At 51.2% G+C, this 16,520-nt stretch overlaps 1 protein-coding gene across 1 annotated transcript in view; it reads right to left on the bottom strand.

Annotated features, from left to right (window-relative positions):
- Positions 1-5,422: 5,422 nt before the first annotated feature.
- The window catches only part of LGR6 (leucine rich repeat containing G protein-coupled receptor 6), a 113,677-nt gene continuing 102,579 nt past the window's right edge, over positions 5,423-16,520 (bottom strand). The window contains exons 16-18 of the mRNA XM_065649457.1: positions 14,279-14,439; positions 8,719-8,799; positions 5,423-6,838 (exon numbers count right to left, since the gene is read on the bottom strand). Of these exons, the coding sequence (XP_065505529.1) occupies positions 5,601-6,838; positions 8,719-8,799; positions 14,279-14,439 (1,480 nt within the window). The 3' untranslated portion in view covers positions 5,423-5,600. The remainder of the gene's footprint in view (positions 6,839-8,718; positions 8,800-14,278; positions 14,440-16,520) is intronic.

Here is a 16,520-nt window from a genome sequence, read left to right as displayed (position 1 = left end):
CAAGTGTTATATCAGGATGAGACCGACTGTGCATCTCCCCTGTTTGCCTCCTGTTCCTCTGCAATGGGATGCAAAAACCTGGACGTGCAGCCTGGGAGCGTGTTGTGGTGCATAAGGGTGTCCCTGGGCTGGAAAATGGGAGAATCAGGACCACGGGTCATGTCCTACAGGCTAGAAGTTCTCTTTGTCTCTAAGGCTGTTCCAGGCTGCTGGATAAGGAAGGGAGACAAGACCTCAGAGAATCCAATCTCACCCCAAGCAGAGAAAATGCTGCCGTCAGGGAGAGGAGAAAATGCGTGTTTAGTTTGTAGATGGCTTTGCTGTCAACTTGATTTACACTTCAGGAAAATCAGCTAATAAGTTTAAAGAAATAGATCTTATAAAATTTATGTGTGATGCTGACTGGTTGGCCAGTCCTCTCTGGTTTTAGGTTGTTGTCTTTGATGTGGTGTCAGTTATTACCTTCAAACACAGTGCTTTATTCCTTGTGAAGAGTGCATCTCCTATATCGCCCGGTGGGTCTTGCCTTTTATTTTATATTTTATTTTATTTCAGAACACTTTGAAAAAGAATAAGTAGAAAGTAGATTCTGATTGTCCTGATTGTCACAGTGCATTTGTGATGATAGTCATAAATGAATGAGCAGTTGCTTTATGCTGTCAAAAGAAGTACTTTGGCCGCCTGGCATTTCAGCCCTTTTGTTTTTGGGTGATGGAAACTGTAATGAGTAATGAAACAGCATGTTTGATTCTTTACGAGGAAAAGATGTCTCATTACTCTCCATGTTTTGGACACCAATATGACTGTCTAGAGCACACCTTGTTTCCCTTCCTGGAGTTATGACATGATACGATATTAGCAGTGGTTCAACGTAGGTGACATACACTGCATGAATGAAAGGTCATCCGTCAGATCTCACCTTTTTCTATGCCAGTCTGCCCATCTTTGCTCCATTCCGAAACTCTGACAGAGACCATAGGATGCAGCAAATACAAGGGAAACCTACACCATGGCCAGTGGAGATTGAAGATCACAATGTCTTTTACGTTGAGAATGAAAGCTGATATGTTTGGTCCTCCTGATGCTCCTGCTCTGGACTGTCTGTGCCTGCACCAGCCAGCATCCCCTTCCTGGGGTCTGTGATGGAAGGAGGTGCGTGGGGATCCAGGGCTGGGAGCACAGTGTCCGTATGGAGCAATATTGGGTCTGGATGGGAGGAAAAAGATCCCAGCAGGAATTATAGCTAAGAACATATTCACAGACAAAAAGTTGAGATTAAATGCCTTGTTTTTGCTTCTAGAAGCTCAAACCAGCAAACTTGGTGCAAATGAGATAGCCTGGAAGTTGTCAATCAGGTCTTGAACAGTAATGGTTCTTGGGGCATGTTTGGAAGAGATAGTCTGGAAATGCGAATATGGTTTTGTGTAACTACAGAGGAGGGAGAAGACATTAACCCTTTGGTAGCTCAGGGTATAACCTGAGTCTGCTGAGGTCATCTGCCAGATCTGACATGTGGTCTATCTCTGTCTCAAAGAGGAGCTTGCGTTCTCTAAAATGTCTCTGGTTTTCTCTGGCCTGCAAGGAGGCCGGTACCAGATACTGCAATCCCATGCAGAGCTCGCTTCTCATCATTTGCATTCCCATGGCTGCGGCTGTGCTGCCATCCCAGGCATTCCGCATCATGGCCCAGGCTTCCAGAAATCACAATGTTGGTGGAAGAAACAATGAGATTGAAAAAATAATACTGTAGGGTGCTTGCTTCACTGGCTTTTTTTTTTTTTTTTTTTTTTTCTTCCCAGAGGAGTTGCACATCTACAGCCGTGAGGGCTGGACAAGTAAAACATTGGCATCTGAGAGTGCCTACAAACTGTCTCCACATTGTCCTGTTAGACAATGCTTCCGGGTCCCTCAGGGCCAAAATTCTTCCTGAAACATGCTGTCTCTCCCCTTCAGGGTGTCCTGGCAGTGCCTTGCTGACGTGCAGGGGAAACCTCAAAGGTGCCCAGCCCTGACAATGGCTTCCAGAGCAGCTCCACATGTCATCCAGCCACCCAGAGGGCCTCTACCTGGAATACGCCACATCAGCCAAAATGTAACCCACGACACAGGGTGGCCCTGTCCTCCCCCCTTCCAACGTGTACCACCACTTCTGTGTGCTCTTGCTCACTCAGGGTGTAGATTGTGCCACCAGCAGCTCCTGGAAAGCTCTGGTGTGTCAGAGGAGCCCAGCACCACCGGCTGCACGGGGGCATTGCCGCCCCTCTATCACACTGACCGAACCGCAGCCTCATTGCGTTGGGACTCACAGACCAGCTCCACTTGTCCGACCATGAGGTGCAACTCCCTGGCTGCTGTCTGGGGCTCTTTGGCATCCAGACCTCTTCCAACCAGGAGCAATCGCGTTGCAGGGAAGGGGTCCAGACTTAAACTTCTCTCTCACCCCCTTAGTTGCACACATCCCCTTGCAAAGGCTGGAATCCAAGGGAGCCCTTTCTCCAATGGGAAGAGCTCATGATGCCTCAAGGACCTCTGGTTGCTATTGGGAGGCCTGTGACCCTGAAGAGGATCATCTGGAGGGGAGATATCCAGACTGGGTGGTGTCTCACTGCCACAGGTTAGTGCTGGAGGCAGAAGAGCAGCCTTATGAGTTCATGCTGGTGGAGGGTGGGGAGCAAGAACTTCCCTCTATTCTGGGCTTACTGAAGCCATTTCACAAGTCTGTTGGTTGGCCAGCAGTGGTTTACAGAGCTCAAGCTGACTCCTGAGTGCCCATGGACAGGGTAGTCCAGGCTGGTTGTGCTGCCTCTGTCGCTGAGCTGCCTGAAGGTGGTCAGCCTGGCACTGGGAAGGGCCAAACCAGCTGCTAAGAAGCAAGATGGGATGGTGTAGTGTTGCTTTTACTTTCGTTTTTCATAATTGTTGGGTGGAAAGCCATATGTACACTGTCAGAGGTGTGATGAAAGGCACTTTTTAATGAGCATTTGACAGGTAGTTCAGGCTCCAAATTTACGGCCTGTGATAACACAGGGGAGGATGCTGGTTTCTGTTTCCTGCATCTCTGCAGATCCATAAGCTCTCACTGTTTCTCAGGCACCTCTGTGGATCAGGACAGAACACGCTCTGTGTCTATACTCTCTCCTCTTAGTACTCTTGCAAGGACGGCAGCTCAGAGGGCTTCAGGGGGCATTTGCTCTAAATGGGCTCTGAGGGGCTTCTCGTGGCCTCAGGGAAGCAGACGGAACAGGTCTCATCCCTGCTATGAGAGTGTATGTGCTCCATCCATTGGGGACAGCTGTTTGTCAAGTGTTCATCTGGGTACCTTAATGCCTGCTAGTGTGGCATGAATAGTCCTGGCAGTAGTGCAGTGCGCGGGATTTCAGGCAAGAGGGTGTTGCTATTAGTCTGTGTCTTGTAATGATGCTCATTGTGTCAATGTCAGTGGGGTTTATTTTGGGGTTTCTTACAATTAGGTATTTCCTTATGGTGTTAGGATACATGCTGAGGAATTTGGGTTATTGCTGGAGATGTATAATCCCACTTCTGAAGAAGCATTTTATTCCTGCAAATCAAACTAGGTATGAGTCTTTGCCAGTCATGTGCACATGGGCAGCCCTTAGGAAACGGAGGAAAATGTCTCATTGTTTTTAATGAGCTGAGCATCAGAACTGATTTTGAGTATCTGTAGGATATCAGAAGTCTGGATCGGGATTCAAGTATCACAACAGGACATGTTTTTTCATAGTTCCCACCTGAAGTGTGTAGCATAGCTTTGGAGTTCGGGGTTCCCATCCTCTAATCTTTGAATCTCATTCCTCTGATTTCCTGCTCATCTCTCAGGTTTTCCTTCTTGAAATAAGACTACAGGGCTCCTGTGCAGACAAGGGAAGCAGAGCAAGGCTCTTGCTGGGGAGTCTGTCTTTGCACAAGAGACTCTGTTCTATGAGGTCCTTAAACTTTTCTGCACCAGACTCTGTCTTGCTCATGAACCCAGACAACCGAGCAGCAGATCATGGGGTGCAACCAGGTGGGTCTGGCCCACAGGGTCTGGAGAGGGACACTGGTAGTGTAATTCTGCTGCGTAAAGGTGGGCGGTTTGACTCTCCTTTCCGAAGAAGAAGAGTGGGGAGGATGGTGCCACCTCATGTGGACACTGTGCAATTTCCCAGTCCCCACTCAGGGAATACAGACACCATCCAAGCCACCACAGCCCAGCTTGGCTGGGAGAGGCCAGCAGCCGACCACCGAATCAACCAACAAGGTGTTTTTCACATGCAAGAGGTCGGGAGGCAGCCACTGGTCAGCAACGGGGCTCATTTATTATCTCACAAGAATGAGTGACATACAGCTGCAGTAACATCAGCAGAACCAAAGCTTTGCCCAGGGCCTGAGCTCTGACCACGGGGCTCCCTGCTGCGCTGGGCGGCAGTGGGAGGGTTTGTGATGGAGGGGATGGATTTGGGAGATCCCTGAGCTGCAGGGAGTGAATTTGAGACTCTTCCCAGCGGCCTGTGTCCTCCTGGTGCCATCATCCCACAAGGCGGATTTCTGTTCCCTCCTTCTACAAGGGCAAACGCAGTCCCCAAAATGCCTGTTCTGTGGAGGGCACACGTACCTAAGAACCAACAGCCTTTCCAGGAATGAGGTTTGCCGGCAGTAGGGGAGTCAGACCCCGTTTCACTGCTCCTGACCAGGAGCCAGGTGCCCACAGACAGGGGTGCCCTGGGTGCGCTGCAGCCGCGGGGGTGGCGGGAGCCCAGTGTCCCCTGGGGTGCCTTGGCCAGGTGCTGCCCAGTGACCTCAGGCAAAGCACACAGGTTTCTCTGGGGACGTGTTTGGATTTGGCTGCCTTGGTGTTCGGAGACCCCTTGTTAGACACTGTGGGTCAGACTGAAAGATGGGCCGGGCGTCCCCAGCTCCTGGTGTCGGCTGGAGGTGGGGGTCCTACCCAACCCACGAGGGTGAAGTGGAGCCTCCCAAAACAGAGGTGGTCCAAACCACAGGTGAACACATGGATACGCTGCTTTTAACCCACTTCTGCTCTTCCAGTTGATGGCATGGGGCTGACACAAACCTATTTCCAGGGGTCTGTGGGACCTGCAGAGAACCCTGGAGGATAAAGCCTGAGGTCCCTATGGGTGGCCACGTCATTGCAGTTGGCCATTTCCATGTGTTTCTGCCACAAAGCAAAGACTTTCGCTTGCTAAGATGTCTCTGCCTTGAGAAGACATGCTTGGCTTTGCTGCAGGCTCCTCCTGGCTTGTGATGCTGCGGGATGACAAGGAGAAGGGTCTCCCTGACCCATCTCCTGGGCTGGTGGGTTCTCCTCCAGGCAGTCCCTAGCAGGAGAAACACTCACAGGGGGTTTATCTCCTCCCATGGCCAGCCCTGAGTGTCTGGAGCTCAGTCAGAGCCCTTCCAGGAGAGCGGCAGCTGGCGGAGCAGTGCCTGTTGCCCAGGCAGATGCGATGGGGGGTGAGGGTAGACAGGTTGTACTGGTGCTTTACATGGAGCAGCCTGCTGTCACCTTGCTGGCCACCCAGCACTGGGGCTGGTCCTCAGTGTGTGGTGCGGGGCTGTCGGCACGGCTGCTCGGAGGAGGTTTATAAGTGAGATGTGTAGGGTGGTGTGGGCGGGGAGGGGAAGAAGGTTATCCGGAGGCTGCTGCTGGCCAGATCTCGGCTCTCTGAAGGGATCAGCACCTCACTGTCACTGAGGCAGGGACAATGCTCAGAAAAGACCCTCTCCTTCCCCATGGTGCTCACCCTTTGCTGGCAGGGGACGAGTGTCATGGAGGGGAAGCTGTAGCTGTCAAGGATGGGGTGCACTCCCAGGGAATCGGGTGTCTCGAACATGTGGTTGATGTCGGAGAAGCTCACCAGAGCCTGAGTGGAGTCATAGGAGCTTTCCTCCATGTCATCGGCCCCGCAGGACTGGGGGTAGCTCCCTTTGTCCTGGCCTTTCTGCCTCAGCAGGCGCAGGTCATCTCTGAAGTGGGGGTTGAAGAACAGGTAGAGCAAGGGGTTCAGGCAGGCGGGCAGCGGCAGGACCACAAGGAGCACGGATTTGATGACCTCTGGGGTGATGAGGAAGAGGTTGAGTGTGGAGGAGAAGGCGAGGAAGGCCACTGGGCAGTAGAGGAGGCAGTTGGTGAAGATCAGCCAGGCCACGTGCTTGACCATGGCACAGTCCCAGACAGCGCTGAACTCGCCCTTCAGCAGGTTGCAGTAGAGTCGGATGTAGGTGCCTGTGATAGTCAGGAAGCAGAGCATGTTTGTCATCACCAAGGCCACGGTGAAGCCCAGGGTGGCCGGTTTCCCATCTGGAGTGGGATATGGGAGGCAGAGAGGGGATGCTCCATATTCCCCAACGGAGAAGAGAGGCAGGACGGCAGCCATGGATGACAGCAACAGGCAGCAAAAGGCAGCAGCCTTGACCTTGCCTAAGGAGGGTGACTTCCCATAGCCCCGCACACAGGAGACCGAGATGCTGCACTGCACGGCAGCCAGCGTCAGCAGGAAGATGGCAGCCTCGGAGGCGAACACCGACAGGAACCCCGTCACTCTGCAGCCTGCGCCTGTCTCCCATCTGGCCCCGTATTTGGCAAAGTGGCCGTAGGTCAGGGCGTCAACGAGGGCCAGCATGCTGCAGTAAATGCCGGTCAGCATGTTGGCACCAGCGATGGAGCCGATGATGAACTTAACTGGAGAGAGGTAGCTGGGAGAGGCAAACACAGCCAGGATGACCAGCCCGTTGCAGAGCACCGAGACCAGAACGATGACCCAGACTCCCAGGCGGATGATCCAGCTCTCAAACAAGTGATCGCAAGGCTTGAAGGGACCTGGAAGAAAACAAACCTCAAAGTTACACCCGGAATATTCTGCTTTGCTCTAGTGATGCTGCTTGGAGCAGCGGCCAAGTCCCAGCCCTCCCCTGGCCCCACCAGCCCGTTGAATGCTGAGGGCTGGGAAGGAGCATACAACGCTGTCTGCCCTCATCTGCAGCTGCCTCTTGGCTCTGTGCCTGCCTCCTGTCCCACGCTGCGGTGCTGCTGGCCTGCTGACCAGGACACGCTCTCAGATCTTGTCTAGTGCTGAAATGAGGTGCAGGGAGAGGTCACACGTGAAATGTGAGAAATGGCAAACTTATCGGCATTCCTAAAAAGCAAAAAGGTCGAGGCCTGCCATTGCCACCCCACGACTGTATGCATGTCAAAGCCTTTTTAATCTCATGTCGCAACTGCTCAACGCTGTTCAGTGGGGCAGAGCCTGAGCTCTAGGTAGGCTTTTGTCCAAAGGAACTCATGACCATTTCTGTGGGACTCCAGACCCACTAACACACCTGTTGTCAGCCTGGCATTTGGGCCACTGCCATCAGCTGCTCCTTCTCTCGTACCCCTGGGATCTTGGAGTTAGTGGTGTGGAGACGTGTGAGAGATGGCAGGATGCTGACGTCGGGAGGTGCTGCCCTTATACTCAAGATGTTGACTAAGTGGTGTCTTATTGTTTCTGCCTGAACGACCTCTGCACGGAGGGGATGGCCAAGATGAGATGAAGTGCTAGAGCAGGAGGGAGAGACAGCAGGCAGGGAGGAAGAGATGGGGGAGCTGGGGTGGCAGGGAAGGGACAGGGGGACCTGGGAAAGGAGAACGTGGGGGGATGTCAGGAGAAAGAATGGTGGAGGATGGACACAGGGAGAAGGAGGGGTGAGTAAGGGAAGGTCGTGGAGGGGTTAAAACGGGACTGGTGGTGGAGGCTGCTTGCCAAAGGAAAAGAAGAGAGGGTGGAGAGACAGTGCACTGGGACAGGGTTGTCTCTGGGACTGATTTGGGTGTTACAGTGAGGGGCTCAGGGTGGGAGCGCAGCAAACACAGAAATAGGATGGGCCAAGTTTTAGGCGGTAGAGACCAAAATAAATTAGAGGAAACTGAGAAATCTTGTTCAGCTCAAAGAGGGTGGAAGTCTTTGGCCGGCTTTCCTCAGAGTCAGGACCTCTGTACCCAGGCAGCAGGGCACAGTCTCTACTGAATTCTTGTTCCTTCTTGTCTCTTTTGCAGCAAACTCAGTGGGACAACTGGTGAAAACTCCATCCTTGCCAGTGTCCCACAGCTGCCTGGATTGAGCCAGGCCTATCCAGCCTCGAGCTGTGCTTGTGTAGGACACCACTGAGCTGTGGATGGGGACAAATTCAGAAGGCATCTTCCTCCTGTCCCAGGCAGCCTGTGCCCACCGGCATATTTTTGATGGAAGGAGAAAGTGGGTGGGTGCAGTCCAGCACCTCCTTCTCTCCCTTTCTCAGGAAACACAGTAAAGTACTCCTACAGTTTGCAGTGCTGCAAGTATGATCAGGAGATCAAGGATAACGTCTCGTAATGAAATATTCTGGGCTGGATGGGACAAAGCAAAGTCCAGGTCTTGCAAGGGAACAGGATCTTCTTGAAAACCAGAGTGTGAGTGCAGGCAGGTTTGTGCATGGAGGAGCTGGTGATACCTGGATTCCTGGTCAGGGATACCGTGACCTTGTCCTCTCCTCGTAGGATGACAGCTACACCCGAGAGGGAGAAGGAAGCTCCTCGCTTGTGCCCAGTTTGGCCAAAGCCCAACCATTCGGGCTTCTGATCTGCACGTCTGTGAGACACTGCAGGAAGGATCGTGGGATCCTGGGGATTTAGGGAAGCTCAAAGGATCCCAGTGTGTACAAAGGGTTTCCCTGGCTGCTCACCGGGACTTGGCGTGCACTGAATAGTGGGGTGCAGCTTTGATTCCTCAAGGTCCAGCTGTAGGTCATCTGCATCTAGGTCATCTGGGGAGAAAACAATGAGAAATGGTGCTCAGAGAAGAACAAGCAGGGCCATCAGGGCTAACTGGGCCAGAAGCTTTTCCCACTGCCTGTCCTCAACATAGACCTTCCCATTCAGTTCCCAGCTCACAACTTCAAAGTAGCTGCTGGTGTCCAGTTTGTCCCCTGCAGTGACTGCTGTAGAGGGAGAAGGTCTTGTAAATGTTGGTGGGTTGCAATTTATCCAACCCCTCTGTTTTTAGGTTACTCCCAACATTTGAAGTGTAAGAGCCCCAGATCCCAGAGTTGTGTGACTGCAAATCCCTCATCTCAGCATGCTATATTAAAAATAAAGAAATACTCTAGCCTGTGTGGTTACAGAAAACAAAGCCTTCAAATGCATCTTCTAAATGGAAGCTTTCTGGGCAAGCCTTGTCCAATGTTAGTTCATCAAGAAGGACTCTGGAGCTTTGTTCAAAGAGAGCCATTAGCCTCTACTTGCAGCACAAATTCTTCGTCAGCAACCACCACCACCACCACCAAATGGCTCAGAAGCAAAAAGACAAGAGAAACCACCATTTATTGCTTTATTTTATGTCCTATGATTTCTTGGGGCTGTGGTGCCCTGCTTTTAGCCCTGGAGGTTCCCAGTCCTGGATTTGCTTAAAGGCCCATGCCTGCAGACTTCAGAGCGCAGCCTGGGCCAGCATCTCCATCACGCTGGCAGCTGCACCCTGAGCCAGGCTTGGGCTCTCTGAGGGTCGGACAGACACTCCCTGGCTGAAGGAGAAGCTGCTGGAAGAGAATGTGCCTGGCACCTCGGCTGTGTTTTTGATGGCCTGTGGTTGTAGGTCATCACCGAGGGGAATGGCATCCCCTTAATCTAATCCAAGATGTGATTTGTCTGCTTTGTTCCACGTTTCTCTTCTCAAGCTACCACTGATCCCCAGCGCGGGGACACGGCGAGGACAGCTGCTGTCCCGCTGTGCCATCCCCACCCATGGCACCAGCACGGCCCTCTGCTCCCCGTGGCGATCTCTGGAGGGTTTTCTGCAGGTGGGAGGAAGGGGAAAGGATGTATTTTTTTGCTTGGGGCAGCCTGATGGCCAGGCAGCTGGATCTGTGGCTGTGGGATGAACTCTTCCTTGGACGACACAGACTGATGCTGGTGCCCAGGTGTGCTCCTGGCAGCTCAGACACTGGCCAGGACAGTGAGTTTCCACAGTGCTGAAGATGTGGCTAAGCTCAGTGGGGTTCAGTTCTTCAGAAATGGTGCCTCTCATGAGATCTGCTCCCTGCCAATGTTTGAAAATTCAGCTGGGATTATTTGATTAAAGAATGATGACAAATAACGTGCTATCTTTAGTGTCTCCTGACAAGAATTGTGGTTTTCTCGGCTTCAGTGAGCTTTGGAAAAAAAAAATGCAATTTTTTAAGTCTGTCTGTATAAGAGTTGAAATATTACCACTACTTTGGAGTCTGGCAAGAAAACACTCACAGTGGGATGGAAAAATATTTCCTCCTTGTATTTTATAGTCTTATAAATCTCCAGTGTCTTTTCCATCCCCAGTGCACAGGCTGTGATGTACAGTCATGATACTCAAACCAATGCAGAGACTTGCACTTTCTGTGCCCCGCTGCCACCCAATCCACAATGAAGTGTAATCTGCCCCATCTCTTTTCCCTTCAAAGGGCCAGAATGCACAAAGGCTGGTTTTCAGCTTAGGTGAAACATTTACATGAAGTGAAGGAGTGATCTTTTATTTTGCCTGGACCACTGGGCTAGCTGTGAATTGCAAAACAATCCTTGGCCAGCACAGTGGGATTCAAAGCAGAAAATGTACCTCTCTGCTGGAAGTCAGTACTTCTCCCAGCCTCGGAACTGTAGAGAAAAGAAAATGGCTGTTGTATTCAAGGCAGATGGCATTGTTTTTGAAGTAGCCCTTATTTATTTGAATTTTGCTAAAGCACCGCCACTTTCTGAGGCCTTTTGGAAAAAAACCCACTTTGCTAGTAATGCCCTTTCCACTGAAAATGGTTCCCAGCCGGCTGTACCGACACAGACATGGGCAGAAGAGGAGGAGAATTGCTGGAGAAGGGGTAGAACACAGAACACTGGGCTGGATGCTTCTTCCCCTTTTTTGCTGTCTGCCTCGGCCATGGCAGTTCCTACATGGGGGTTGCAAATAATTGCTCCCTCCCTCAGAGTTAGGGCATGGGTGACAGCAAAGGGTCTGGGCAGGTGCTTTTGCGGGGACTCGAGTAGCTTTTTGAAAGACAGAAGCAGGAAAATCATAGCTCTAAGGACCCTCCAGGGCTGCAAAAGTTAATTACTCAGCTTTACACGCTAATGGAGGTGCTGATCTGGATAAAGCAGTGTCCCGTTGTCAAGGATAACCATACAAGTGTGTTCTCTTCTCACTTTCTGTAGCTTTTTTCCTTTATTGCAAACATATGCTTGTAAGTGAATACATCCCATTCCATCCTCAAACCAGCATGCCGCAGGTGGGTGCTGGGGCTGTGGCGGTGGCAGTACTTGCACTTTGCCTGTCCTCCCTCTGCAGCTGCTTTCGGGGGGTGGCAGGGGCGAGCTGGCCGTGTTGGGTGGATGTCCCGTGTGACAGGCCCCGAGCCACCTTGGGGCTGCTGCCCTGACACACAGGACAGGCCCGGGGCAGGGGGTATCTGCTAAACGCCACCAATTCCAATCCAAAGAGGCGTATCCCAAGCACCAGAAATTCTGGAAATGGGACCTTAAATATCTGTTGTGACAAGGTGACAGACTAATGCGACATGCAGTAACCACGCTCCTTTGAGCCTCGAGTGGCCATTACTGGATTGTGGATGGATACACTTGGGGGATGTCTGGGGGGTTCTCCAGCATCTGGGGCCCTGGGAGGCTGGGAAAGAGCTGAGCTGGCCCTGGGGTCTGTGGCACCACGTGCGCCCTGCAGCTGGAGTCAGACGGTCCCTTGGGTGCTGGGCTCGGCTGTGGGATGCGCGCTGGACGCAGGAGCGGGACACACCGCGGGAGGCAGCGCTGCCTGGCTGCTGCAGCAGGGCTGTGCCATCGGGGACGCATTTCTCCCTCCGACATGGCTGCCTGGGACAAGTTGCCCAGCTATGAGGTTCGGAGGACTTGTTTGCAAAGGGATCCTCGCTCACTTGCTGGAAGCACCACACAAGACGGAGAGGACACAGCTATCTGGAAGCGTGCCCCATCCCTCTCACAAGTTCTCCAACAGCATCCAAGCCCTGACGATCCTGGCTGTACACTGCAGGGACAGAGCCCCGAGTTATTTTCTCTTAACGAGACCACTTTATCTCTTGCATGGAAGGAATGTTTGGGAGCTTTTTTCCTCTTTAATGAGGAAGTGTTACAAAATTCATATAACTCAGCTAAATACCACTGGTAGCCATCAGAAAGTAAGCACTGGGAACAGAAATAAAGCAACAATCAATTAAATAGAACAGCAATATTACAAAACCCTCATCGTCAAGAGTAGACCATGCATTACTGAATGGTAAGGAGAGTCATCCGCAAAAGCTGCACATGTCAAGAAAGGATGTTCTTGTACATTTCCCATTTGCACCACTGTGGCTTGATATTCAAGACAAACCCAGTGCTTTAACATCTGAAAATACGAGCCTTTATGAGCTGCTAATAGTCTCATCTGGCACATCTTAGCATCAGTCAGCATTCCCCTCTGGTCCTAATATCTCATGATCACAACGTTTACTCCATGAGGCTGAGACTGGCTGGGAGGCCTGGGAGCCTGTGGTAGGTGCTGATCTGCTGTCAGGGCCAGGAGAGAGTATCCTTTGAGACATCAAGTGCTTCGGTGCCCAGCAAGAGCAGGTCTGTAAGCAGTACTATGGGCCCTGGCTGCAAACCACATCTTTTAACAGATGCTGTAATTTGCTGGGCAAACACCCCAACTATATGTACAAGGACTGTTAAAGTTTGGGCTGCATTAATGATGGAAAAACTGACCCAGCTGAGAAGAAATTCCTGCAGCAATGACTGTAACATATGGCTTCTCTGTACTGTCTGCCCAGTGTAACCACCAAGTCTATTATGCTTCCAGGAGCCACATTGTGCTGGTAGGAATCACCCTTGCTAGCCCCTGGCTGGACTTTTTACATTGCTAAAGTTTGTTCTCATTCTGTGAGGGATCAGGGCAGGGCAGATGGCAGGAGCAGGGACACAGGGCTAGTGACTCACTCATGTCATAAAGTGTCTGTGTCATCCTGCCTCCCATCCCAGCTGTAACACAGAGAATCCAAATACTCTGGGTCAGTATCTGTCTCCAGATCTAGTCTTGCCTGCTTGAGATGTAGGAGGAGATTCTGCAGAGCCCCTGGTTGTGGCTCGGTGCACGGTGCTCCCAAAGCAGGGGAGCCAGGTGCTCCCCAGGGCCTCAGTCCTCTCCCCATTCTCCTCCGGGCACACAGCACAATGTGGTTTTGCCTACAGGGCATTTCAGACCTCAGAAGTGCCAATGGCCTCTGTATTTACATGAACGTATAAACAAATGCAGCATGCAAGCCATGTCCTGAGATGCTATTTCCACTCTCCAGCAGTTACAGAGGAAGCAAAGGGGCTCGTCCTTCAGTTATTCTGAGATTCCCTTGCAAACGGATCACACCAGCCTTCTGCCTGGAGCTGCTGTTGTGCTGTGTGTCAGTGAGTGCAGGGTGGACGTGCTTTGCACACTTCTCCGCTGGCCTCACGCAACAGATTTTGTGGAGGCCTATGCAGCAGAGCATTTTGGAGCACAGAATAAATAGACTCTGGAACAGAAAGCACTGCTCATCTTTAACTGTGGAGCCATTTCTGCCCTGCATAGGCTGAGCTCATCATATTCCCCAAACGTGTCCTTTTGTTCATACCTAACCCTGACCTTTGCTGCAGCGCCAGGGTATGTGCACAAAAGCGGCACAGACATAGGTCTCTCCAGACACAGACAGACACAGACGCCTCCACCCAGCTGCACTTTCCAGTTCTTTGAGTTCATGCCTTATTCAGATTAATCCTAGGGTCCATCTTCTGTATGTTGTAGAAACAAGAGCTGATGTCCTGCCAAAGGCTCCGTATTGCCCAGAAGCCTAATGACCAAGCCCAGAAGCTTAATGACCAAGCCCAGAAGCTGTCCCATGTAATCTCAGCTGCCTTGCTCAGGTGGCTTGGTTGGCCTCCCTCTGTAGTCAACAAGGCCAAATTAGAAAACATGTCCATGCTGGTGAGGACTGACAGACCTTTCTGTTGGATTGTGAAGGTTTGGATGCACCAGATCAGCTCTTTCTCCAGTGCAGTGACACTCACTGGAACCCATTCACAGCAACTGGCCACCAGAGCTGGAGGAGGATCAGTCTGCCTTCCCCAAGGCAGGTGTAACTCCATGGCTGGCAGTGCAACCACTCCTGCAAATGCAGGATCTCATCCAAGCTCACAGTATGGCCCTGCCCATGGACTGACCACCACTCAGCCCAGTTTACTTACAGTGATTATCAGTATGACCTGGAAACAATTCCATGGTCCTTTTGTGGGGATCCTCCTCTTCAGGGCTCATGTCTTCTGCCTCCCATTGGTTGGACATCTTGAAGAAGCTGCTGCAGCTTCCATAGGCACAGCACTGGTAGGCGTAAGGTACCTCAAGGACTCTGCAGAGGGGGAAAGCAGAACTTTTAGAGGTGTCATCTCCATGACCTGACACTCCATTGCTTTGAACTTTTTTGCTTAATTTCCACATGTGAAAAAAGCCAGTCTGTCAGGTGATGGTTACACTGGGGCAGGATTTTGCTCTGTTGAAGGACTCCATATAGGACAGACTATGGACCCAAGTCCCCGCGGTGTCTCTGCACTGCCCCACTTTTGGACCTTAAGACATTGTCAATAGGACGTTGTCAAACACCAGGTTTGGAAATTGCATTAAAGTTCCTGGATAATTCCTAAAAACCTTTATGTGGTTGTCCCTAGATGGAATTAGCCTCTTTCCATGCCCTCTGGCGGTATGGCATGTGCATGTGGAGTATTCGTTTTTTTACCCCAAGGCCATTTTTTGCTGGGCATCCTTTTGTTCAAGGTGAGAAGCTTCCCAAGAGCTTGAGCGAGTGCAAGGTCCCTCTCGCATGTTGCTGCAGGTCAGAGAGGCACCTCCAAACTCCAGCTCAGGCAGGGAAATCTCAGGTCTCTCAACTGTGGCAAGTTATTTTAATATGTCTGATTTCTACTTGAAAGTAGAATTCTTAGTTGTTAATTATAGCATGTATTACAAGGTTAATTAAACAGCAGCTGAGCATCATCTGGATGAAATACCAGGCTATCAGTCAGCAGCTGCATTTTCTTCAAAAACAGCAGAATTTTGCTGCTTTGCTGGAAGTCAGGAAGACTGCTGATGAAGGCAAAGGAACCTTAGGTTTTCCAGACAATTAAGGTCTTCTGACAAGATCAGTAAATATGGTGAAACTCTATATTCTAAAAATATGCTTTTGTTTTAAGTTCCCAAACATTTCTGGCTGAGCCCTGGGAGGCTGTGGAAACTCTGTATACAAGCTTGCTTCCTGTTATAAGCTCCAAATTAAATGCTGTTATTGAAAGGTGGTAGGAAGGTACAGATCCTCCCAGGATGACTACGAACTGTTCTCAGATGATCCCTCCAGACATATGCCCCAAGAATAAGACTACTTAATGGCAGTACCCCAAAATTTAGCGAATGTTAATGGGTCCATTGCCTGGCGTGGTTCAATGAACCACTCCTGCGGACTCAGTCTCTGGTACAAATCTAAAACAGCTCCACAGATGTCAATGGAATTATTTTAGAGGAGGAACGCCTCTGGAAGTGCTGAACTTGACCTGCTCTGCACAAGGGACTGCCATTCGGGGTGTGGAAAGTGCCTCAGAAACTTCTGGGATCCCCTGCTCTTTGGGGTGGTCAGCGGATCCCAGCTATGATAAGTACAAAAAGTCAGAAGGGAAAGCCCTGCAGGCATCACTGCTGAGGCAGACCAAAGTGAGAGCTCCACACTTTCATCGGGCCTGAGCTATTAAGCCCAATGGTGCAGCGGCTTGTGACCCCAGCAGTGGGTGTCAAAATTTGAGAAGCTCCAGCCTTGGGGTCCTGTACTGGATGAGTGGGAGTGTCAGCTCGTGCATCCTTGGATCCAAAAGAACTACCTGGGAGACTCAAGCAAATGACGGTTTCACCTCAGGGGAATTTGAGTCATCTGGAAAATGGGTCCCTCAGCCTGAGGGCAGATGCCATGCTGGAGACCCACCACTGAGAGAGGGTCTGGGGAGCCAGAGCTCATGGTGCAGCACTGCGCTCCAAGCCTTTCACAGCCTCATCTTGCTCAGTTTGACCCCTTCAGGCTCCTCATTAATCCATAGCAGACAAGACACGGCCACACAAACACAGTTTACTGAAGGAAAGCTGGATGTCATTAGCTGGGACTGGCTTCTGAGAATGTTTTCCATTGAGAGGAGCCCTGAGCTGGGCCCACTCCATGCTTTCCACTTGTGTGTGTTTGGGGTGGGGGTGGCAGGCCCGGGAGCACATCACCGCTCTCCCGTGGAAGACTTTAAAAGATGAGGCACATTAGCAGCAGATGGAGCTTCCTCAACCTATTGGCCTGGAAGGATGGAGGAAAGCATCAGATAAACAAGGAAAGCAGGAGACTGATTGCTATAAGCAAATACAGGCCGTGCTGAGCGCCAGAAGTGAAAGAGCCAACACCACCAGTAC

This window comes from Caloenas nicobarica, chromosome 21 (assembly GCF_036013445.1).
Source record: "Caloenas nicobarica isolate bCalNic1 chromosome 21, bCalNic1.hap1, whole genome shotgun sequence".
Lineage (NCBI taxonomy): Eukaryota > Metazoa > Chordata > Aves > Columbiformes > Columbidae > Caloenas > Caloenas nicobarica.
This window is presented reverse-complemented; position numbering and strand designations above follow the sequence as displayed.